The following is a 25,957-nucleotide window of genomic DNA, read 5'->3' as shown; positions in this document are numbered from 1 at the left end:
ACAAGGTGACAGAGTGAATCCACTGAGTGTCTGTCTTTGTTTCTCTTCAGGAGCTCGAGTTCTCGAACCTCTTCGCCGTGCTTCATTGCATTCACGCTTTCTTCGCTGCCAAAGTTGCTTGCCTGGACCCGATGTTTGTGGAGAGCCAAGGCAGCGCGACTACCACCGGGTTTCCTTCTCTTTCCACTATCTCGTGTAACTCGCAGACTCCTAAACTCAAGTACGCCACTTGACAGGCGCTGCTCTCCTGAGACACCCTCTAAAAGGACGCCGCACTTAGCGGCGACTGCGGGCCTAAAACGGTGGACGGGGAGAAGTGGAAAGTGTTTTGGAGGACAGCTGTATGCTTCGCTGGAATAAAAGACCTTTTCTGGGGGTGATATACTTGATACCTTTCTGGGATTTTCTGGACCTAAAACATGAACCTCTTTGAGAAACTTCCGGAAAAAACTAACAAAAAAAACAAACAAAAAACAAACAAAAAAAGGCTCCATGGACGCAAAGTGTGCCATTACAGAAAAAAAAAGTTTTTAAGTGAACTGTCCTCTTGATCCTCAGACATCCTTATAATCGACACATCACGACGAAGAAGAATTCTTTTCCCGAGGTAGTCTGCTTTTCTATGTCATTTTATTCAAGTTTTGAAGATTTGAAGAGTTAAAAAAAATAATAAATCAGATTTTAGCCTGTTTTTTTCTTTTTTCTGTTCCACGTGAGACGGTACGACACTTGAACCTGGGTGAGGATTTGTCCGGAGGCTGAACATGACGGCGTAGTACAGCCACGCTTTTGGTATTTCCATCTTTTGTGTGTTCTTGAGATGAAAACCTTCACCTTACTGTCATTACTTCCATCAGCAGTACTATTTATTGTCCACTGGAGCGTAATTAGAGACGAACTAAACTGATCTGGTAGATAAAAGAGTGCACCAGATCGGTTTCTTAAACTGAGTGACCTCATATATTTTTCTCCGTGTACGACACAGTGGGCAGAATATCACTTTTTTTCCTGGATCTATGGACAGAAAGGCTGTTTTGAAAGTGTAGTTTTCTATTGTGCGGACGAAGAGCGAACACTTTGATAATCAGGTTCACGCCACCGTTATCTGACAACACCACTCCGAACATGATTAAAAACACCTTCCATCATGTTTATAGCATTATCCAACCCCCCACACACCAAAACTTGATTATGTAAATAAACACTGACATTCAAATGAACTCAAAGATTTATGAATTGCGGTGATTACTCGAGGGATTACTTGTCGGGATTATGGCATTTGTTAATTTGATGTGCGCCGGAGAGTTAGGTAGGTAGGTAGGTAGCTCATAACCTCGTGCTCTCTTCATCATTTTTACTCTGTGGACCAATTTAGAAGAAGAATTCCAAATCAGCTATGGTGTATTTTTCAGAAAATGTTATCCTTTTTTTTAAAATTTCTTTTTGGATTGTAAATAAAGACACACCGTGAGGAAAATATAAAAATATGTAGCGTCATGACCTCCAAAGGTTCAGGACCCCCCCTCCCCCCTTTAAACTTCACTCTGCGTTAAACTGTTTATAAATGCAGTGGAGTGCCAACTAAACTATCATACTCGACAAGAGTTCAGGTCAATTAGCGCAATTAGTCATGCTCTTACCTTCCATTTACAGAGTAGAATGCAAACAGAAGAGGCCCATGGGTAAGTAAACTCTAGAGGACGGTAAATTAAATGGGATCAGTAAAGTGCTCGGTGCCGTGCGGGGCTTGTTAAGCTGACACGAGTATCTGAGGGAGACTAATGGTGGTGCGGTCTATGCAAAGAAAGCCTGAATGATTGCTCTTGTGCTTTAAAAAAAAAAAAAAAAAAATTAAAAATCATCTCGGTTGCGTACCCTTCCAACACAGGATCTAGAGAAGTGAGGTTTATTTTATTTTTTCGGCAGATGTTTTATTAACAAATAATGCTGTGTAATAAATGAATAAATAGGAACTTTTATAACATGGCTCACGTGTGGTCGCTTTTTGTTTTTCATGTTGTGGATGTTCAACTGATTATTTATGACCTTCAGCACTCAGGTTGACGCCTTGAAGGTGGAAGCCTGATTGAGAGGTTCGGTCGAGAGGTTGTTTCTGCAGCACATTACATTTTTTGATGTCCAAACCACAGTTTTGTTATGTATTGTGCCTTTACTGATATTGTACGTGGAAGCCAATCATGGTGAATCCAGGTAACCAAATCACTAACTTTTTTTGTAATCTATACCAAAAATGAGTTTTCTGGTCGCTTCAAGCCTTTATGGTTGAGCTAAGATGAGCTAAGCTAACCGTCCTCTTGCAGTAGGTTCATTAATCTTATTATTTCTTTCATCTGAACAGGGACAGTGCACAATAAAACATTAACCCTGTAGATAACAAGGAGAGATTGCATTGCACCGGGTTTTAGCAAATTGCTATTTTCCACCGGTAGTCCCTGGACAGGTCGATGGAGCATGCAATGAATTAAAAACAGTTACTAAATTGACATAATTTCCCAACACACAACGAAGTGTCTAACCAAAAATGTAGAACAATTATTGACGTGAGCAGTACAACTCAAAATATACAGTATGTATGACCACACTTGACTGACTTATTCCACTTATTTTAACACACCTTTTTATAATATTTAAGTCTTTATAAATACACACTTAAGAATACATTAATTGAAATGTATCCTTAATTTACCCAAGATATCTTGTTTTTGTTTATTCTTTACATATTTGAGCCACACTAAACAAGTGGTTCTGCTATATTGAAATGTGCATTAATGTGCAAATGATATTAGGAACTATAATTTGAGTATACATCGTGAGGACCTTATCGCAGAGAAGTGCAGCTGAGTACAAACTGAGGGGTTTTTTCAAAGTAGCACAGTCGAGGCGCAGTGAAGTTTAGTCGAGTGTATTTGAATTTGTTCTTCTCATATATCATTAATACACGAGTACAAGACCTTGAAACCTGCATCTGATGAAAGATGCCACTGTGTTGCATTATAAGGATATTAGCATCAAGTGTCTCTGGAGCTTCTCGCACTGGAGACTAAACATGGTAAACAGGTTTTGTTTTCCTCCACTGTTTTCCATACGAGACCATTCATTTAACATCTGCCTCATTAACTGGAGCTTCATGGGAGTTAAAGTTCAGTGGATTCACACCCTGAAACACCGGCTTTATAGTTTCATATTTCAGAAGTGGATTGATCAAAAATTGATTTCACACAGCTGCTTACATTTTCATGAAAACATTCATCTTGCATGTTACCTCTCAGTTACCTGCAGTCAAAGGTGGAGGAATTCTATCAGACATCAATATATTTATACTGTGAATTTGTAATGCACGCTGTATCGGGTTTAGTGTGCAGGTCGAGGCCTTATCGCTTGTTTTTGGCTGAGAAGTTAACGCTGCCTCAAAGACCTGCAAGAGGTGAAACTGAAGTTTATTTGTTCTTTGCACGCTCACCGGCTGTCACTTAGAGGATGAGTTCACCCAAAAATGAAAATCCAGTCATGATCTACTCTCCTCACATTGGTGCTGTAGACGCTTCAGTGGCGCCGATTAGCCATTAGCACTTGGCTCTTTCCTGTCTTCAACTTAAGTTTTCATGAGGGCTGCTTTAAATATTAACCTCCTGATCGGCTCTTCTCTCTCCAGTGTTTAGTGTTTAGCTCATATGCAATTATGGACGACATGTGAGCGTGCAATGTGCATGAATGTTACACCAAAAATGTAAAATTACAATTCAGTTTAAGGATTCAAATTCAGAATTCTGCAGGATACTAAACGACAGAAGTAGCAGGGGTATTTGTTATGAAATGTTAAAAAAAAAAAAAAAAAAAAGTCAAATGAAAACATAAAATGCCTCCAAACAACTCATCCGGCATGATCCGAGATCCTACATTTATTTGGAATTATGTAATAATTATTAAAATAATAATATTAATAAATATATTTTGTTTGGGGATCTTGGACAACCATTTTATGTCCGTATCTGCTACAGTTGTTTAGCAGAATGCTGCCATGCTGTTTTTTTCTGTGGAGAAGAAATATTTAGTAGTCTACAAAGCTTGACCTCCCTTTCCATCAGTGTAAGGGTTAGTAGATAATGACAGCATTCTCATTTTTCAGGGAACTTGTCCTGAGCGGGATGAAGAGATGGAACAGTGACAAGAGCGTAAAAGGTCGTCGGCGACACTTCCACTGCGGTCGCACACTTCATCTTCACTCGCTTGCAGTGACAACTCATTTGACTCCTCGCCCACGTCGGACATACTCTGAAACCCAAATAAAAATAGCTCCCACAATGATTAGAAGAGGCGTAATGTGATTGTGACCTTTATTTTTGTGCCAAACATTTACGGAGAAACAACACATTTTCAAAAAAAATGAAACTGCACACACTATGAGAAAAATCAACCTGGGCCTGATAAACAGTAACAGAACCGCTTTTGGCTCTCGACAAATTAACTTAATATGAAAGCGGAGAATCGGTTATGACTTGGTCTTCAGCGGGTGCCGTTATTGTAGTCAGCTCTCGTCCACATTAAATGTAATCACGGGCAGTCCCATTAACTTTGGTGCAAGGCGTGACCTGAGAGTCGAGGTTGTAGGTCCCCTGCTTTCAATCCTTAATGTGCTCTCTAATTAGCAATTATGTTTTAGATAATGGTATATAAACTGTTGCATGCCTATAATTGGTCATGTGAAATTTAATGGATACCAAGCAAATCAAATGGGACTATGTTATTATTGGTAATTATAAGAATGAGAAATTATTCCATTATTGCTTACTTGCAAAGCTTTCCAATGAATGTAAAAAAAAAAAAAAAAAAAAAAAAAACCTTACAGAAAATAAATGTTACCTCTTCACACACAAAACTACTAATAGAATAATCACCCCCTTTTTTTCTCAAAACAAAAGATTTTTCAGTACACCAGAACAAAAACTGAAGACCTATAGCACTAATATATCTTATCTATTTAACAGACAGCAGTGGAGTTTGTTGATCTACAGAGTTTCCCAGTGTCAAGATACAGTACAGCAAGAGGGCGCTACGACAAACCAAAATGCAAATGAAACTGTATGCAGAATTCATATGATAACAATACATATATATCACTTTTATATCGAATAGAATTCATATCAACAACATTCAACTCAGCTTTTGGAATACTAAAAAAATATGCATTCAAAGTAAGATGAAGGAAAACGTCCAAGTCTTTGACTGTAAAAAGCATGAAAAAAAAGTGTGACATCTATCAGTGATGTGCTTTTTTTCTTTTTTAACCGTGGAATGTTTACTTTTTTTTTTCATTATTATTATTATCATTATCATTATTATTATTATTATTATTATTATTAGTAGTAGTAGTAGTAGTATAATTATTGTTGTAGAAATATACCACTTTATTTGGGTGGAATTACTGTGGCGGAAACTCGCAGCATTCACCTAATGTGATGGGATACGTTGGCACTTAAGAGCCATCACTATCAGGGGAAGGTCTGCAAGCTAATTGTACTTTGATTAAACAGGGTTTACATTACAAGAAGTTCAGTCCACAATAGAAACTAAGCCAAAAAAATGGCACCTTTGTTTTCTTTTTTTTCCACTTGAGGACTGCGGGATAAGGTGCTTTTCTGGACGCTTTTTCGACAGTCCAGGATACAAAAAGGCTTCAAAATCCTCAGCGATTTTGATTTGCATTGTCGTCGATTAAAAAAAAAAAAAAAAGCGCATTTCTATACAGAATTTTATCTCAAGGCCATCTAATTGATTATTATTCTTTAAAATCATCTGTTTGTTTTATCTTCTTTTCCGGACTTGATCACCTGGGACATCACCTCCAGTGACCGATCTTAAGATGTGGTAGCAAAGTCAGGAACAGCCAACACGTATACAGTATATTCATGCATGTACTCATTAATGACAAACATCTCCCCTTAACCAGTTCCCTCTTTAAAAAAAAAAAAAAAAGCTATAAATGTGAATCACCACTGAACACCCATCATCAGCATTATCAGTTTTTTTAAACCTCTTGATATGAATCATTTAAAATGAATATACTATTTGCAATGAAAGGAAACCATGGAGGTGGGGTGAGGGCTTACAACACCTGCTCATATCAAAGAGGATGTCAGCTACTCAGTGAGAAAAACACAAGTATGTAAGCACCCTGTAGAAAAAGGTACATTAAAAGGCGCCCTGTAGAAAAAATTATGAACCAATATCAATGATCTCTTGTAATAGGAAGGTACAAAACACGTTAATATCAAGAAGAGCAATGACACAAGTGTCCCATTCGTGATTACGCAACATCTTACTCTCAAAACTCAAAATGGGAGGATGTGGCCTCGTTTGCCTCTCAGTGCCTTTTTTTTTTCTCCTCTCGGCATCTTCAAATCGCCGACGCTGATACTGAAAGTTAAAGCTTCTAAAAAAGCTGCAATAAAAGTCTTCATCTTAGCATGATCATATTTTAACAAATATAGTAAGAACTTTTTTTTCTTTTATACAATTTTTAATCTGCACACTTCTGCAGAAATCCTGACAGTGTGATAAAATCTGAATCTCAAAACGGGTTCCTGAAACTAAGTCCATTTAGTATACTTTTTACATTGTTCTTTTAAATACAAATCAGAAAGAAAAATGAACAAAAACTGACAATTCATAACAATCATAACATTATTATCCAAAATTATCTATGACGCCTCCTTCTGTTACAGTTTTGCCATCAAGATTTAATGGAAATAATGCTACATTTGTATCGAAAAAATGGGTGAAGGAAAAGCATTTCAGCAGGCGCCGCACCCATTAAGAGCGGATCTCGAGTTGAACAGTCATTTCTCTCTGTAATACAGCAAATATGCTTTCAGTGACTCAGGCAGCGGTAAAGCCATTATTTGGTCTCTCAACACGTTCACTTGCTTGAGGATTTCAATGTCGCCAATGTCTCTTTCCTCCTCCTCCTCCACTTCCTTGTGTTCTTCCTCGGGGTGCTCCTCCTCCTCGCTCTCCACCATTTGGGGGATCAGCTGGTTGCCTACAAAAACGTAGGTATTGATGCGTCGCCGTCGGCAGCGCCTGCGTTTGCGCTTCTGGGGGACTCTTTGCACCACCCCCTTCCCCTGACTGTCCTCGTTGGCCAGGTTTCTGAGGGTGCGGCGGATGTAGATCCGAGATAGATCCTGAAGGCTGCGGACAGTCACTGGAGCTGAGGACAAAGAGAGATGACACAGTCCTTCAGGGCGATGCGTCGCACAAATAAGAATATACATCCATACACCAGCACTTCAACTAGGTCAGCATAAAGAAGTCAAAGAGAGACTGCGTCTCAGTATTTCAAGGAAAAAAACAACTGACTATGTAGCAGCTGCAGGGCGAGCTTCATATGTCAAAGCGAGTATTGCTCTAGGAAACGTCTCATCACATCACTTTGAATGTAGTGTCTGACTTTAAAATACTGCCTCCCTCACACATCAAACCCTGTTAGGCACAACGACACCCAGAGACTCCGAGGTTTTTGTTTTGTTGAGGACGGAGGCCGGAGAACTTACGCAGCTGGACAGTGTCAGGCTTCTCTCCATCAGCTCTGCTCTGCTGGACCAAGGGGGCAAAGGACACCGCCAAGATGTTTTTGCTCTCCCATGAGCACTGGCCAGTCCTGGTTATCTGGGTCAGCTGCATAAAGAGATAAAACCTGAACTCAACACTGTACACTTATAAAATATGAAATACTGCTGTGTGGCACTTGGAGCCTAAACAGCACAGTTGCTCCAGAATATCTTTACTTCTTCATAATGGTGAGCCGCCTTTCTTATTTCGCCAGATACCAATAATACACTGTTCAAAATATGCCTGTATATACTATGCACAGTATTGACTCATAACATAATAACATTCACACTTCTAATGATCTCCAAATTCCAGGTGTTCATTATAATTGGCAGATGTACATACACTACATACCCAGAGAAATATAACCCATGCCCCTGGAGAAGAAAAGAGGGCCTCCTTTACATTTGCATGTGAGCTGCTATATCACACAGGTTCATGAATTATTAACCCCATCTCCACACTACAAATACTAAGAATACATTTGAATTTGAACAGAAAACTGCCAGTGGGTTTCAAAAACACATCGAACAGCATCAACGAAAGGGTGAAAATGTCTCTGTCAAAGCTCATGTAAATTTCTATGTTGATATGTATAGTCTTTGATCCCTAGATAATAAGTTTAGAAATGTGACGTTGGACTAACCCAGCAAACTTAAAAGACCTTGGGATCAAAGTACTTTTTCAGAATGATGTAAAGTCACACTAAATAGTGATTATTTGAACATGTATTTAATCACGCAGCCTCATTGAGATTGATTAAGATCTTCTGCAAGAGTGGCAGGACATCAGAGGGGTTAAAAAAAAAGTAAGATAAGACGCACAGAGAAACAATGACACGCATCTCTTAAAAAAGACTCAACCTTTTTAAGTTAAAATGCATCCAATCAGATACTGCCTAATATCTAATACCGCCATCAATCAGCTCTGCTCATGACTTGCGTAACTGCCCACAGTGGCCTACTACCATGTAAATAACACTATAGAAAATCCACTGACGGGAGAAAACTGCCGCAACTAATTATGATTTTCATAATCACAATCTACCATTTTCCAATTAATGTGAATCGTTTGGTCCATAAGCAAAATGTCTTCAAATGTCGTGTTTCATCCGCCAATCAGTCCGAGGAAAAAGGACAGGCAGCACAATTCTGACATCTGAGAAACTGGAGCAATTAAATGCTCGTCATTTATACTCGAAAAAGAATGATTATTAAATTATCAAAAGCAAATTAATATTGGTGACAAATCATGGCAGTTATAAGATACAGTGTACTGCCACATCGTTCACCCCTGACCAGACATATCATCAAAATGTCTGCTGGTGTGAGACGTTAGCCCTCAGTGGCTGACAGATATCTGGTGGCTCAGGCCATAACAAGTAATTACCAGTCCACAGTGTGACAGTGATCAAAACACAATTAACGAAGCTCTGGACTCCTCATGCATGGTGATAACATGAGTGTATATCTTGGTGTGTGTGTGTGTGTGGGCATTCAAGTGGCACACAACAAGTCCATTAATACCAGAGGATGCTGCATCCATTCAGAGCCATATGTACTATATTCAACGGGATAACACTGACCATCACAGCACAAGGCCTCTATGTAATTACTCATTTGTTTCCTTTTAGTACAGCCACAGTTCAAGCGAACATTGGCAAGTTTAAAGTAGGTTTTTGATTCAGGGTTGTAAATACTGCACCTTGACCAAGGCGTGGATTTTAATGGCTACAATGTTGTTAAACTGAAGGTATTGAAAAAAACAATGACGAGACCAAAATAATCCCTCTTAATCATTTCCTATGACCCACACTAAGTATTAAACAGTGTATCTAAAGTGGCCATGCCCTCTGCGTGTACTTTCTTCTTATTTTGCTGTGTTCAGGATGTTTCTGGGCGGTAACCTTTGGCCAGCAGTTTGTAGCCCCCAGCCAAAGAGGCAGAAGGTCGAAACTCTATAAAAATGCAGCGGCCAGGCTGAATTGCTGTCTCCATCTTTCTCTACTGCTCTCAGTCTGTTAGGAGCTGTGCAGGGCTGTGTGCCTGGTGAGTGTGGTCTACATAGGTCTATGTGTGCTTAGGACTGTAAATAAAATAAATAAAAGTCACGTTTTATTTCTCTGATTCACTGCTGTGTTCTCACCAACACCACTCCCTCTCTTCATTCACTTTCTAGCTCTCCCAACCGCAGCTGCTTTGTTTCTCAGACTTCATGTAGGAGATGTTTAAACTTGTATTATTGTGTCAGAATTAGACACATCGCTTTTTTCTGGAGCCGATAACGGACGTTGCTAAGGAGAGGGACATCTTGCGTCTTTCTCATCTCTGTTGAGAGTTACACATGCTCAATATTGATCAGGCAGCTGGCAGCAACGCTTAGTTATTAGTAAAATGGAAGCAACCAACAGTTGTTATTTTTTCATCTTTAACTTCAGTCTCTCTTTCAAACTCAGCGCCGACTGAACAATGTTTGAGCTCTGCTTGAGCAGAGAAGGATGGAAAAGTCTTAACAAGCCAGCATCTTTGACTTCAATGTCATGGCTTTTTCACATCAGTACCCAGCTGTGTCTTTGAAGATTCTCAATCATACAGTAAGTGTGTCAACACTCCGTTCTCCCCATTGAACAATGTTATTTCACCTGTCCTCTTTTTAATGAGCTTTTACTTTTGGAGGTAGAGAGTGCTGTCTTTGTGTTGATGAAAGGCCGTGACGAACAAGTGAGAGAGAAGAAAAAGTATTCACATTAGTGTGACCATTTCTATGCCCGTTTAGATCTCACAAAGACCTCTAATTAAAATTCTGTTTAATTATTTTCTCCATCATGATTCATCTGTGTGTAGGCTGTTTTCGTTCTAATAATGCATCACAGCATAATATCTGAAGGGTTTCTTTAAAATACACTGTACTCACTGAACTCACTTCAGAGTATGCTCACGCCTTCACTAAATAACTGACAGAGTAAAACGTACAAATCCTGGGTCATGGTATTTAAAGTTTCTCAACTTGACTTCGTCTGCCAAAATCCTCAAACAAAAATATGTCAAGATCTTTAACCCTTCTGACTGGAAAAGGCTCCTGCCATCCATTTTCTCCACCAGCTTCCTAAAATATTCTTAATGCCCTCTTACATGCCCCAAAGTCTGTCCACACTCACACATCCACTTTAAATAAAACATTTTATTTATACAGCCCTGTGTGTGCTCCTAGCACTGCTGTTCAAATCCAGGGGCAGGCGTGGCTCAATAATGCATGTGAAAGTTGCATAACCACTCTTGTAGGTCAAAGCTATTTTACCTTGTTTTCCCTCATGTGCTCACATTCCGTATAGCAATCATGATTTGTTGATTCTGTTTCATCCTTACCTGATCCTCTATAGGCATCACCAGAATGCCTCCAATTTTCAGCAGCACTTTCATGTAATTTTCATGATCCTTCTGCACTCCTGCGCCACAGTAAATGCGATCGTATTGGTGACTGTCTGTTGAGATTTCAAGGCAATTCCCCACCTCGAAGACGGGTTCACAGAACTCAAACCTGTGAAAAAAATAATGACACATATAGTGGATAAGATACATTCAACAGGCTCATTACCAAATTTGTGAGACGTGAGAGAAATTATGCAAATCGGAGGAGTAGAATAAGAGAGGTTTAAATTTATTCAATTTGCAAGACAAAGGGAGAGAAACTGGCAGGTAAAACTGTTACTAGTGCCTGTGGTTTGAATACATTAACGATCCTGTTAAAGGAATAGCCCGACATTTTGGGAAATACACACAGCTTATTTGTTTTCTTGCTGAAAGTTTGATGAGAGGATCGATATCACTCAGCTCAGTTTAGCAAAAAGACAGGACACAGGAGGAAACAGCTCAACTGGCTCTGTCTAAAGGTCACAAAATCTCAAAAGCCTCTATTAGTCCAGAATTAATAAACAAGTTTCATTTAGACTTGTTACTTGAAGACAGAACGGGGCTACTAGACTAAACATGTTTCCAGTCTTTATGCTAAGCTAACAACCTTACATTTAATGGACAGATCTTTGAGTCACATCAGTCTTGTCATCTAACTCTCAGCAAAGAAAACAACTCAGCACATTTGCCAAAAAAATGAATACTCCTCTAAATTGTGAACTTACTTATCAAAGCTGTCGCTATTCTTTATGAAGTCGTCCAGTTTCTCTCGGGCATATTCAACCACGTCCTTGTGGAGCTCAACTCCGTGGTTCACACCAAACGGCCCTTGGGAAAAAACACACATCAGGAAGAATATTTTCATTGTATTACCTGGAGATGGGAGGATATAAGATTGTATCACAGAAAGGTATAGACACACTTGGGATAAGTTGATCGTGGTGAATTTTCATTATCTGGGTAATTGTGAAAAAGCTTGATAAGGTAAAGTCTTATATTGATTTTATCATTTATTTTGAAGTGCCACAACAGAGAGGACTGCATTTTTCCAGTCATTTTAAAACCCTGAGCCTATGAGCAGGGCTAAAGGCTTGGTTTGCCCATTGTATTCCTCACAAAACAAGTTAAATCAGATGTGTAAAAAATGTATGCATTCTGAACTAAGGAACAACAGGGACATGAGGTCCTCTGCATTTATTCATCCCTTATAAATGCAACAGGAACTTGTTGTTAATGATTCCCTTCCTCAAGGTTATTTGATTATTTTTCATAGAGAGGATGTTCACTAAGGGAAGACATGTCCCAACTGTGCTGAATTAAAAATGTTTGTTTCTTTCACAAAATGTGAGGTAAATTAATTCCAGTATGTTTCAGCTCCATTTTAAGACTCGATTAAGGAGATAATATCTTGAATCGCAATTATCTTGGCCAAGGTAATTGTATTAATTAAAACTGTCATATTGTCCCATGCCTAGTCTTACGCAATACCCTTATTAACTGATTTATTGATTGACCAAATGATTATAATATACTTTAATAGTGTATTTTTTCTAACAGAAAAGTACATTTTAAAGATTTGCCGTTTTTCTGGATCTTGACAGCAAAACAGTGTTGCAGCACTCTCCTAAACAACTGAAGTGTAAGGGGATTTGTGTTAAAACGCAACAGAAAATAAACATAAAAAAGATTCAGCACACCTCACCAAGCATCAGTCTCCAGAATCCCAGAGTTCCCAAATTGTTTTGAAAAGACGTCAACATGCACCGACTTCAGACAGGTTACATGCTAATGCTGTTAGCTCAGCAGCTACAGCAAAGATTTGGGCTTATACAGTGATGTAAATAACAACTTTTCAAATCAGTCTTTGGACCTCAGGGCTTCCCATGACTTGGATTATGCAGGAAAAGCTTTACGGAGCAATTTTAAGTCTATCTGATGTTGTTTTTTACGTTTAGGAGCAAGTCCCCATCTACATCAGTTGTTGAGGAGAATGTTTCAACTCTGTTTTGCTGAGAAGCTCCAGAAATGTCTCCTATGAAACTTCTCCTGCCTCCCCATCAGCATGAGGGTGAGTAGAAAATGAATGCATTTTCATTTTTGAGTGAACTTATACTCTAAGGAAATTGTGATGAGCATCTTTGCTATCATTAGACTATTTGAAATAAAAAGAAAATGATCATTTCAGTCCTTTTATCATTGCCACAGATTTGTAGACACACACTGTATTTTCAGAGTACATCTGTTTACCAAGATTTCACAGGACACCTTAACACTTCCCACACACGAGAAAATCACAGCTGTGAAAAAAAAAGAGTTCACTATGCTCACCTATGATGAGGCCAACCATTGTGCTCAGGTAGCCGGTTCCACTGCCCAGATTGAGGAAAGACAGTCCTGGCTGTAGTTTGAGGGCCTCCATCACCTCAGAGTATATACACGGAGCAGACAGGTGTATGTTGCCATGCTTCCATGCCAAGTCTTTGTAGGCACTGTCCCGATAGCCGTCCAGATAGTAGTCCCCGCGGTCTATGGCCCGAAAAGCCTGTTCAACTTTTTCTGTGCGAATATACTGTGCCTCCTTCAGATTATCAATGAGGTCGTCATTGTCCTCCCCAGCGCTCACGGCTCCCCCCATGGTGCAAAGAGAAGAGAAACACAGGGGCCGAACTCGTACGCAGGATGAGTCCTCAGAGTGGCATGGAGGTGAACGGCCAGCTGAAGGATGCTGCCGCTGTGACTCCTCAAATATCAGCTCAGACAACAGTCATGTCCAGGCAAGTGACCTGAGAGAAAATTATACAAACACATTACGACAATATGCCAGTATGGGAATGCAGCGTCTATCTACATCTGCAAGGAAGAGTGCATATTATGGATGCTGATTAAAGTAAAGATTTATTAATATTCTCCCACAACTGAGATAGTCTTTTGATGAAAAATTAACAACTGTGTGAGAAAAAGAGAGAATAGGCTATAACTGTGATTTTCCACTTAGTTCCCCCCTGGATAAACTTCATTTATGGATGACAACATCAACAATTTATGTTTCACAACACCTTCATGAGGGACTTGAATATTATTTGCAAACGACGTATTCACCAAAATATCATGTTTGACAACAAGATTAAGATGACCGTTTTGCCTGTCACATAATTTCCACTGCACACACGTTAACCCCCAAACATACACTTCCCTTATACAGGTTAATTATATGCTTTTTTGACATACATACGCCTTTTTCACAACACTTTGACATTTCTGAAGCAGCAGGAGCACAGGTGTAATCAATAATTAAATTTAGGCTACAAGGACGCTGTATAATACATTCTGGCTCACAGCAACCACGTCTTACCGGGATGCTTAATGGAAAAGAGCCATCATGAATATTTGCCACACCTGCGACTCTCCTACAGACACATTACAAAATCTCTGTGTTGTGGCAAAGCTCTGTGAAGCCATGTTACAGAGGCCATTCAAAATGAAGTATAACCTGTTTTTAGAGTGGCTTACAATATATCTTGGACAGATAAATGTCCTGCATGTACAGTGAAATGTATGGAGGAAAATTTCTATTTAGACTAATTAGATGAAACTAAGCTTGATGGAAACAAAATATAAAAAGAAAGATATAAATAATAAAAAAAATAAGCTTATTCTTCATTCATTGATCGTTCATTTATGCAGGAGACATAGTGCCATCTTGCGGTGAGGTTACAGAAGGCAACCAAGTGAATATGCCACAAACTACTACACCACACATCATCATCATCATCATCAGGAACCTCTCCCACAGTGCTCATTAAAAACACAGAAAAACATGAAAGGCCCTCTCTACAGCCAGTGTTTGGTTTGTCCACTCTTTGTCGTACTCTCTTGAAGCAGACCTGCTGACACAAAAGGCTTCAGGTGATTATACACCAATGAAAACATAATTATGAACATTATAATCAAGTCTGGCCCTAAATCCTACACAGTGGACCTTGACAGAAGAGCTTTGTTATATCCTTTTTTAAATTACAATATTCACTGCTCCTAATCATTGCTACTCTGACGCTTCGAATGATGTAAAAAAACTGCTCTATTGTTAATCTATTCCTAATGCCCACACTAAGGCTCACAAGCAGCCGTTTCCCTCAATTTTGGAGGGTACACAAGCCGAAAAGGGAACTGCTACAGGGCAGGGAGTTTTTTTTTTTTTAAAAAAGGGGTCAATTAAAAAATGCACTGATCTCTGGTGATTTGAAAGTTACTTACATTTGAGTATACTGAGCTCTACTTTGCAATACTGAATTATCAAGCACCACATTGTGGCTATAAAGTCACAATTCTTAATACATGGTGGTTTTTAAATGTTTTATAGCTGCTTTGATAACTGGAATACCCCACGCTGGCACTGAGCGAATGGGTAAAACTAGAGATGCAGCCAAGGCAGACAAGTCTTGAATTCCCTATCTGCCTCCTCAGCATCTCCACATCTGACTCAGCTAATACAGATTAAATTCAGGGGTGACTTTGTAGTGGGAGGCCTGGGAAAGTAATTTTCCATTGGCTCTTTCTCGCAGGCGAAAAGAATCATTGATTCGCTTACCATCGCTGATTGTATGGCAGCGTATTTTTATATTCTAGTTAAGCGTAGTCCTTTGAGTTGCTGGCGGTTGAAAGAAATTCTAGGAAAATGGGTCAGGAGGTATTCTACAAGGAAATTGCTTTTGGGCACTGCTTTACAGTCATGCCAGTGATAAGTCTCGAAACAGGGGTCATTATTCACCCACTCCTTTAAGGCGAAGTGAAGCCGGTCTCTTTGGAAATGGGAATCAACTGGTAAACAGGGTGTCCCGGGTTGCCCCCTGCTGAGTATGGAAAGTGTATCGACGCCATCTCAGGTCACAACTGGCCGCTATGACCCGGTTAGGGACAACTGTGAACCATCCGGGGTGACGAAACATGTAACAGATCCTCTGGCAACACAAGATCAAGTCTGGTGCTGCAACTAAATACCAAAGGCCTGTCGAGGCAGCACACAGCAGCATTTTCAGACGGGGTGAGTTGAACTCACTCTAACCTCATGGATATCAGCACTTCCAGTGGAAAATCAGACCTTTTTATCAGCTTCATTTAAGAAAGAAAATAATGTTTATCCCTATAGATAAAAAAAAGCAACTTGTATTTGTAGAAAACAACCACATGCATCAATAAGTCTACAGTCAAAAGTCTCATGTTTGCTATCGAGCGTGCACAGAAATCTCTTGTGATGTGTACTGACAGATTACAGCACTTGTAATTTGTGATGACTTGTGTTTCAAAGCTACAATAGCCATGAAAAATACATTTCTCATTAATAATTTTCATATTCTCTCACAACACATCCTTCCTGTGAATTTACATGTCTAGAGGACAGTGTGTGAATGATTTGTCTCAGCAGAAATGCGAGCATGTGAGGTTCACACTGAAGGATATGATACCGAACAAAAGACTCAAAAAGGTGTAATTACTGAAACCTGACATTAATTCAGGGACAATTTTCTTTGTGATTTAAAATGTATTATTGCAACATGTTTGCAGATATGCTGAGAGAATGCTAAATTCATAGAAGTGCTCTATTTTTGCTACAAAAGGTAACTGGAATATATTATTAAGTCACATGCACCTCTGTAATATTCCTCTGTGTGAAGACGCAAGTAAAAGGAGCTGTGCTGTTTATCTCCACACTGATTTGGAACATAGAAAAAATCTGAACTTTGTGATGTAGTTCAATACACCATTTCTGTAACAAATATTATATTTTGGGGCTAATGGCATGGCTGTAGCAATTTTGGTTGGTCAGTCTTTCTTTGTCAGTCACAATGAATTTGATAATTGTACAGAACCTCATCTAGTGCCTCCAGCAGGTCACATTTTCCACTTTATTACTTTACTTTATTACTTTTCCACTTTAATAAATGACAAGTGTTACCTCAAAAACTACTGATCAGAGCTGCAACGATTAGTCAATTATGACAAGAAAAGTAATTGCCAACCGGTCATTTTTAAAGTAAGAATATCAAACCTGCTTCCAGCTTCTTAAGTGTAAAGATTTACTGCTTTTCTTTCTCATTTGTGATAGTAAATGAGTCTTTGAGTTCTGGACTGTTGGTTGGACAAAAGAAACAATCTGCAGACATGACATTTAGCATTTTTCAGAACATTTTGACATTTTAAAGAGATCTGATATATTGGTTGGCCGTCATTGACTTGGAAGTAATTAACAAATGTTACACTTCCAGTGAAGTTCACTGCTGTAGCACACTGTCAATTATGACAATAATGTTTCTTGTTAAACTGTAAAATATCCTGCCTCCATTACATCTTTGAGTATTTAGCTTTTTCACCCCTAATATCAACCCAGAAACATGAGCCTTGGTGGGGCTCTAATTTTAAAGACTAAGTCGATTAATCGTAAAAACAATCTGGAGATATATCAATACTCAAAATAATCATCATCAGCAGCCCTGCTAATGACTCAGTTCCCAATCAAGGCACACAGAAGAGAAATCATATTGGTTCTGGTCACCCAGTGACCTTTTTTCCAGCAAAACTGCAACACTGAAATGTCCAGTTTTACATAGTATTCCTCAAACTCCGAAAAGTGGAATTGCTTTTTTTTCATAATATGTTTGATGACCCACTGACCCTCCTTCGTGTCAAACCCAAGAGCAAACTTTTACACATAATCTCTCATTTCATATTCTACAGGGCAGATGGTCACTGCAGCAAGTTGAAGCTCCTAACAGGAAGAAGCCATTTAAATATATTACCCCCATGACCTTAGGCCCTGCTCACACTTTTGCTAAGAGTTTTCATTTTTATTCAGTGCAGTTGCATTTTGTTGTGTGAAGGCTAAAGCTATTTATTTTCTATTTAATCTTATAAGACAGACATTTGTTTAATGCACGACAGAAGACCTATTTCTACCTTATACTTGCCATTATGGTGGTATGCCTCTATAAAGTGTTATGTTGGGTAATCTCAGTGGAAGTGTCATATCAAGGTTCACCATCATGAACCTGCCTTTTGTTCCCCCTCGCACTGCCATGCAAACCTCTGAACATTTTCATGCTCAGCGGTGGATGAAACCTATTTATTCAGGTAACAATATATGGCTCTCCCTCAGGTTAGTGTTAGAGCTCTGATGGTGCATTCAGATTGAATGAAAAGTCTATTTGCATCTCTTTTTTCATTTATGCAAGTCAGACCACTGGACTGTGTTAATTAGCCACAAACTGCCAAGGGATGTGACAGTAGAGGCTTACAGCAGGAGCAGACTGCATAGAGATCTGAGTTGGTGTGAAACGGCTCAGGCTGTTTTAAGAATTACCTCAACTCCAGCTGATTCTATTGTCTATTCATGAAAAGAAGCTCATAAAGACTCGGGGTTAGGTGTTAAACCATTTCAACTCACACAGACCCTCAATTTGTGACACCTTCATGAACATGCAACCTCGCAAGTCACTTTATATGCAATCGCACTGCCTCCAAAACTTCACTTCACTTTTAGTCTAATTTTGTCGAAAATATTATGTTATTCCATATGTATCGATTCTGTGTACTGGAAACTGTTTCAATACTCATTTTCTGCAATATCGATACATCCACACATTTATTATTATTTTTTTTAAATCTGAAGAAAAACATGTTCATTCATTCTGCTTCTGTAATCTAAAAATAGTGTGCCTTCATTGTTGTGTCAATTCTTCCCAGTGGTGTCGAATATCGATATTTTTCAAGGTGTGGTATCAAAATGAGAAATTCCAGTATTGTGACAAGCCTATTACAGTCCAAACACATCTTCAGGATCCATCTATTTGTTTTCACTGATGTGTAATGAGAATGATAGCATCGCAGGGCTGCCAGCAAATCCATACACTCCAAGTGTTGTTAATTGCTGTCCCTGTGTGACAGAGATGTGCATTCAACCACAGCTGAAGTCTTTTTTTAAGCAAAGGTTTGTGGGCTCTAGCTTCTCAGTTATATCTGTGATACTAATTGGCTTTTCAAATGATGGTAGGACCAAACAAGACATCTGAAGAAACCACTTCGGGCCCTGGGGGATAATAATGGATATTTGTATTTTTCTGACATTTTATAGACAAAACTATTTCTCTGGCAAGCGATGAGTGGGTTATTTGATAACTGGTAGTTGTAGCCCTAATCATCAGGATTTGCTATCAGATAGATGGTTTGAAAATAGCATTTTTTTAGCTTCTCACCGGTGAGAACCTGCTGCTTGTCTTTGTCATGTTTGACACTCCACTTAATATTTTTGGGTTTTTGACTGTTTAAGAGAAAACAAGTGGTGTGATGATAGTTTCTTGTCCTTTGGGGAATTGTGATGGGCCTTTTTTCACTATTTTCTTATAGTCCAAGGTCCAAATGAGAAAATAATGTACAGATAAATCAATACTGACAGTATCCATTAGTTGCACCCCTTGTCTATTGCTTTTGTACCTGTGTCCTTGAAGTGTTAATTCAACTCTATGTGGTTTGGTTTGTACACTGTCGTTCATCATTATCTAAGCCAGGGGTGGAAGTTTGCTCCATGTAACACTGCACTTAAGTATTGTGCACTTATTTTAATTTTCTGCAACCATACATCTACTCCTTGAACACCTTTTTATTAAGGGATGCAGGGCCATGTTGACTTTGCTTACTGCTAGTTCTATTATATGTTAGAGTATTAGGGCCTGGAAGGACTACAAAATGAGAGGAGGAATTTATTTTTTCATTGTGTACGTCAAGAAAAAAGTCAATTGAGAAAATAAAGTCAACTCTAACGGTCCATTAAAATCCAGCTATGCAATCTGCCCGAGCCTACAGTCTCTGCCATCACTTCATCCTCTGGAGTGTGATGTCCTGTGTGAAGTGTTACAGTCACTTGAAAGTCCTAATACTGATGACTACACTGAGTTTACGAGCTAAAAGACAAATCATTTCCTGGTTACTAAAGCCGACTCTTAAGTACAGTTTACCAATTCATCTACACCAGTTATTTGATGTAGTCTCAAAAGGTGGACTTTAATCTTGAAATGTCCATTTTATTCTCGACATTTTTACTTTTTTGCTTGAAGAGCATGATGACAACAACAACAACAAAAAACTTCCCCTTCTCTTTTTTGTTTCTCGCCCCTGACCCTAATACTCTTCCGCAGCCCTGCTTCACATAATTATACAACAGCTCCTATTTTTCTGGCCACGCTGGTGTTCACAGATGTTCACATGACTGACACCTGGTGAAACCAATCAGCTGTCTACCTGCTCACGTGTTGCAGTTGCCACACAGACGGCAGCCTGTCAGCCAATCAGCAGCCGGGACCGCTTTCTTCGCACTGCGTGTGACGATGGAGCAAAACAACAACACCGTTTTCACGAAATGTTGTCAAGCGTTATTAATCACGCCTGTCCCTTAACCCTGCCCGTCCACATCTGTACATAAACACACGGCGAGTGAGGCATCTATTACACAAGCTGACAAACACTAACACCAAGTGTAACTGTGTGTTTGTCTGCTCTAATCCAGCCTTTTTTTTTTTGTTCCCACTTGTCGACCAACACGCAGTTTGCTAGCCAGCTATCTGCAGTGCGATTAACCTCAATGTTGAGCAGCGACCAGCTCAACCGGTTTGTTGAGAAGATGCAGGAATATGAGTCCCGCGTTGTTGTTTTTTTCCCCCAGCAGCCGCCAACAAATACACAAAAAAACAACACCGATTTCTCGGAGTCTCTCTTCCGCCTGATGGAACAAACGTGTGTGACAGAAAAAAAAAAGTCACAAAAGAGCTGTGCAAAAAAAAAAAAAAAAAAAAGACAGAAAATGCGCGGATTTAGCAAAAGGTTGCCAACACAGACGAGTGAAATATAGGGTTTTTATAATTGAGAGTGGGGTGCATGAGGTAACATCCGCGTGTGTGGTGGTTATCGCTGTGTGAGACCACAGCTAACGTTAGCCTCCGTGGGCCTGAGTGCGCCATCATCAAAACAGAGACAAAGCGGGTTAGGTAAGCTCGCGTCGTTATCCAGCCGTTACACGGCTAACCAGCTAACACAACAACTAGCTAGCATTAGCGCGACACAATTTGAACAAAGCGCAACAAAATAAACACCGCCGACACAACACAAGCCGGATAACTCACGGCACAAAAGCGTGTAGATAAAGTAGAGAAATGTAAATAATAATACTCACAGTGCCGTGTCGCAATAACTCTGTCCGTTTGTGTGTGTGTGTGTGTGGACGTGCAATGCGACGGTCGGTGACAGTGTCTTTCAGACGTTTGCAGCCTCCGTCGGGGGCTAAAAGAAGTGCGAGCTGGTCGACCGAGCTAACCTGCTAGTTTGGCGGAAAGGTAAAGTAGTGACGGACGAACCGCCGTGTCGAAGTGGAGGAAGAAAGAAACAGCTGAGAAGAGGATGTAAACACAGGTCACGTGGTCTGAAGTGTTGTCGATAGAGGGAAGCACTGTTGCTCACATCTATCTATCTATCTATCTATCTATCTATCTATCTATCTATCTATCTATCTATCTATCTATCTATCTATCTGTCTGAAGCACATTTACTCAAGTACTGTACTTAACTACACTTGAGGTACTTGAGTATTTCCAGTTCATGCTTTATACTGCCACAATATTTACATTTTGGATGCAAATATTGTGCTTTTATTCTGCCTGTGTTGTTGTTGTTGTTGTTGTTTCATCAGAGCCAAACAACTAAACAGACAATTGCTGAATATCAGATAATCAGACGTATAGAGCCATAACATGGAACCATAATATGAGTAAATAAGTATAATTCACTTTTACTTGTAGTTTTGATAGGCTACTTAAGTACATTCTTACCAGAAAATGACTTTTGATTAGGGGTTGATAGATAGACAGACAGACAGATAGATAGATAGATGGTAGATAGATAGATAGATAGATAGATAGATAGATAGATAGATAGATAGATAGATAGATAAGCCGTTCATTGTGACGTGTCCGTGTGGAAATGTAAAGGAACATGTTGAAAAATGTTGTGTCCTGCAGTGTTAAGGGTAAAGGTGCCCTTGATCTGTTCTATAATCCAGATCTGCACCTAAACTTAACAGGGTGTGTTCTGTGCCACGATCCCTCGTGTGTCCATGTTTCGTGGAAATCTGTCCTGTACTTTTTGTGCACTCCTGCCGACCAACCAGATGATAAATGGGCAAAACACAGCATCGTCTTTGACTTGATTTAATGTATCAATCATTAATATATCCACAAGTGCATTTGTTATTATTACAATCATTCTACCGAGCTAGTTTCAACATGAAAGGCTCATTTACTTGTGTGCATGTGCTGTACTTTTTTTTATGCATGTTAGATTCAGATGTAGTCAATTTGACTTTTAATTAGAGAAAATTACATCCACATGGACTAAAATGTTGTTGTTGTTGTTGTCAGCTTTGGAAATGAGACAATGAAAGCTTTAATCTGGCTCTACTTTGTGCACTTTAGTTTGTAATTTTCCACTTGAAACTTCAGGAATAATAAGGCCGGTCCACTGTGATGGAGCCAGCTTATTATTATTTCTTTTTTAACGAGAGTGGACAAAATTGAAAAAGCTCGTCAGAAAGCTTCATCCACCTTGGTAACCTCAAACAGTTCCCCAAAGGAAAAGGCCTAAATTTAGCCCGCAGCTGGTTTCTGTGTGGGAATGGATGAACTCCAGGTTGAATAAGGAAGCAGTCGTGGTCAGCAGACAGACGCAGGTCTGGGTTGAGGTTTCAGGGACCTGGCTTCACCTCATCTCTTGATAATACTGCTTATTTTTTGGAGGGGAGGGCTGCGTGGGCAAAATAAGCTACAGGAAACTTTCTAAACCAAGGCAGTGTTCACCCGCTTTTCAGTCGCTTCCTCGGGTTGATGAGTTGCCAGTGCGGCTGGCAGTATTCAATATGTTTTAATTTCACTTTACATTTTGCACAGTTTTTTTTTTTTTTTGCACATTTTGCAATGCTGTTCTCCTTGCAGGGTGTCTTCTAAGGTGTTGTTTACTTCCTCAGGCAGTGGTTTCATTGCATAGCGACGACGACGTATGGAGCCCTCACACGCAACCGCAATGCACACAAGGCTACAGATTAGTTGAATGTGGGTTCCTTGAAGTTGTCAGTCATTGAAGACTGCACCTTCTCTAATGGAATACCTTTGGGGCCTGTTTTTAGCGTCACATAGTTAGGTCGTGGTGCGGGACACCAGGGCCGTATCAGGTCAGGAGTCCCACCTCGGCTAAGAAAGTGTTGACTAATAACCTCGTCCACGCTGCCAGGAATGCGACGTTAATGGAGAAACACTCAGCTAAAAATAGTACAAATGTAAAGCTAGTGACTCTGTAGACTCACAGTGAGCTTATTAAACATATCATGTGTGCAGAGACTTGTCTGAACTCCTCCTCGGGTCATCACAGCACTAAATGGGGACATGACCTGAGTGTCCCCAGTAAGGCCCAAATTATAAAAACTACACCGAATGTAGCACACAAACACAGAAAACTGGTTGCCACACTCAGTCCCGTCATGAAGTTGTTCTCTGTACCTGCCTGTTGTACGAGTTTAATCAGAACAGACATTGTTTACTACAGCAGGGCGAGCCGAGGTCACGCCTAGAGAGTCCGTACGTGGCCATCATGATACCTCATACATCTGCACTCTCAGAATCTGCACCGCACACACAGCATATACGTTACAGGAAGCGAGGGCCCCGTGTGGCACGACCGAAATAACGCCTGTGGCAACATCGAGCGGGCAGACTCACATTTTGAATGCTATGTCGTTGCGACACACTTTGCTTATCAGTATCATTTTTCACACACTGGGTCTTATATCTCAGTGGAATGAAGGTCAGTAAACAGATAGAAAATATGTCATGGGAGGCATTTTTGTGTCATTTTCACCATTTTCATGACAGCGTCGTATAAACCTAGATAGGCATTTGAGTAACTTTTACACACCAGGTCTGTACTTAATGTCTTTATTACTCATTGTTTGTGTAATATTCTTATTATTATGAGTATGTTTGTGTCTCAGGTGGTCGCTTCATTATTCATGTTTCATCATTGTTTTCTTACAGTATGTTAATGTCCATGTGAGGCACTTTTGTCTGTGAAAAGTGCTATACTACAATTTTATTTATTAGCCAGGTTTAAGTTTATATAAAAAAGGGCTGCTTCTATGACTGGGTTGACTTACAATAATAATAATAAAAAAAATAAATAAATAAAAAAAAACAAGACTTCAAACATTACTTCAGTTTGAATGAAGTCAAAACCTTCTCTGGTTTAGTGAGTTTGAGTTGAGTTCAATTCAACTCAGAGAACTTTCGAATGACGTGTGATACTTTCCCGAGGCGTAAGTATTTTATGCTTTTATGCTTTTATGATGTTCTTTTGTTTTTTTTGACACTTTTATTGGCTGTGTTTTCAGTCGTCTCCACACGTGAACATTTATCACCCCCAGGTGTGACGTTTCAGGCTCCGGCCCTTCTTCACAGTGAGGTCGGACAAAGTCTTCATATTCAGACAAATCCTCCTCTTGTTTGAAGTCTGGTCTGAGCCCAAAACGTCACACGGGGAGGAAGGATAATATTCATGGGAACATTATCTACTTGTGTGTTTTTATATTTTTGTACTTTTATTTCCGTCCATCACCTAGTGTGTAATGTTGTTGGATGTGCATCCTTTTACAAACTTTTTTTTTTGTTGCATGATTTAAGTTGTATTTACTTACAGTATCCATTGATTTAGATAAATACACTTCTTTAAACAAAGGGTAGACCCTAAGCAGGCACATGAGCTACAAAAATATCATCTTTCCCTTTTTGAATATCATTAGTTTATTAAAAAGTCTGCTCTATAACTGGTTTGACTCCTGATTAATCAGAAAAAAGGTTTTGAAGGGTTCATATCAAACTGTTTTATATTCATCTTAAAGCGCATTGAGCAAGTTCAAGTGGAGTTTAGTGCCCGCAGCTGTGAAACCGTTGAATTACATGGGACACGTTAACATGACTTGTAATTATTGTATTTTTGTCTTTACAGTGTTAATTTTTAAGGCATAATTTGATTTTGATTGCCACTTCATCGCCCCTTTTTAAGGCCTTTGACTCACTTATTTAAATACTTTTGATTAATTGAGATTAATACACCTTTTTGTCAGAGCTATGCTAATATCCTATTTGAATATCTGTTAGTTTGCGTGTCAGTGTTGTGACTGCTCAGGCAGTATTTCATGAGCTGTCGGCTGTGGATGACTTAATTAATGTAATTATCATAACATAATGGAACAATTATCTGATTAATCTATTGTTCCTTGGACAGATATTATATCAGCAAGAAATGTCGCTGATTAATCAACCAATTATGTTCAAAGTGAAAATGACCCGTTTGTTGTCTTATGTGATGGTGATGAAACAAGTGATGGGAAGACGTCACATTGGGCCTACATTTTATAGACCACACAATTTATTATCAGGTAATATGGAGAACAATTGGCAGTGTAATTGATGATGAAAATAATCCTCTGTTCCAACTGTAAACTGAATACACACTGAAGACTGAATTGTGCACTATGTAACAGGAGTCATGAGTAAAATCCAGGATTTCACAATGAAATCCTGGATTGAAATATGAAATATCTTAAATGTTCTGGTCACCATGACGCCCCTTTTGTTTTTATTTCTGACCCCAGCAGCTGTTGCTGTGCAGCAGTGTCTCAGCTCCACTGACCACTCCCTGTTCCTCTACATGTAGTGCCTCGAATTGACCACAAAGTGGTGCTAATGCCAAAGGAAACTGCACACCTGATGTTTCTGTAGAGAACATGTTTGCATGAGACTGACTGAAGCTGTGAGAGAAAAACCACAAAG

General features: G+C 39.4%; 2 protein-coding genes across 5 annotated transcripts in view; one reads left to right on the top strand and one right to left on the bottom strand.

Moving 5' to 3' along the window:
• sntg1 (syntrophin, gamma 1) overlaps positions 1 to 1,987 on the top strand; it is a 38,785-nt gene extending 36,798 nt beyond the window's left edge. For all 4 annotated transcript variants that reach the window (XM_037085406.1, XM_037085405.1, XM_037085408.1 and 1 more), the window contains one exon: positions 51 to 1,987. In XM_037085406.1, coding sequence (XP_036941301.1) covers positions 51 to 233 — 183 coding nt within the window. In that variant the 3' untranslated portion in view covers positions 234 to 1,987. The remainder of the gene's footprint in view (positions 1 to 50) is intronic.
• Positions 1,988 to 4,341: 2,354 nt separating this feature from the next.
• pcmtd1 (protein-L-isoaspartate (D-aspartate) O-methyltransferase domain containing 1) lies at positions 4,342 to 21,501 on the bottom strand. Its single transcript, XM_037084407.1, has 6 exons — positions 21,259 to 21,501; positions 13,371 to 13,825; positions 11,768 to 11,870; positions 10,998 to 11,169; positions 7,575 to 7,698; positions 4,342 to 7,231 (listed from the first exon to the last, which is right to left on the bottom strand). Exons 2-6 carry the CDS (start codon positions 13,675 to 13,677, stop codon positions 6,858 to 6,860), a joined length of 1,080 nt encoding a protein of 359 aa, XP_036940302.1. The 5' UTR covers positions 13,678 to 13,825; positions 21,259 to 21,501; the 3' UTR covers positions 4,342 to 6,857.
• Between the last annotated feature and the right edge of the window lie 4,456 nt (positions 21,502 to 25,957).

The sequence above is a fragment of the Acanthopagrus latus genome, chromosome 21 (genome assembly GCF_904848185.1).
Source record: "Acanthopagrus latus isolate v.2019 chromosome 21, fAcaLat1.1, whole genome shotgun sequence".
Lineage (NCBI taxonomy): Eukaryota > Metazoa > Chordata > Actinopteri > Spariformes > Sparidae > Acanthopagrus > Acanthopagrus latus.
The sequence above is the reverse complement of the archived record's forward strand: the minus strand, read 5'-3'. Positions and strand labels throughout refer to the sequence as shown.

Coding starts and splice junctions, on each gene's coding strand:
- pcmtd1 (XM_037084407.1), bottom strand. CDS start 13,677: ATGGGGGGAGCCGTGAGCGCTGGGGAGGACAATGACGACCTCATTGAT. Junction 11,871..13,370: donor AATGGTTGGCCTCATCATAG/GTGAGCATAGTG, acceptor TTTTTTCCCAAG/GGCCGTTTGGTGTGAACCAC. Junction 11,170..11,767: donor AATAGCGACAGCTTTGATAA/GTAAGTTCACAA, acceptor TTTTTTTCACAG/GTTTGAGTTCTGTGAACCCG.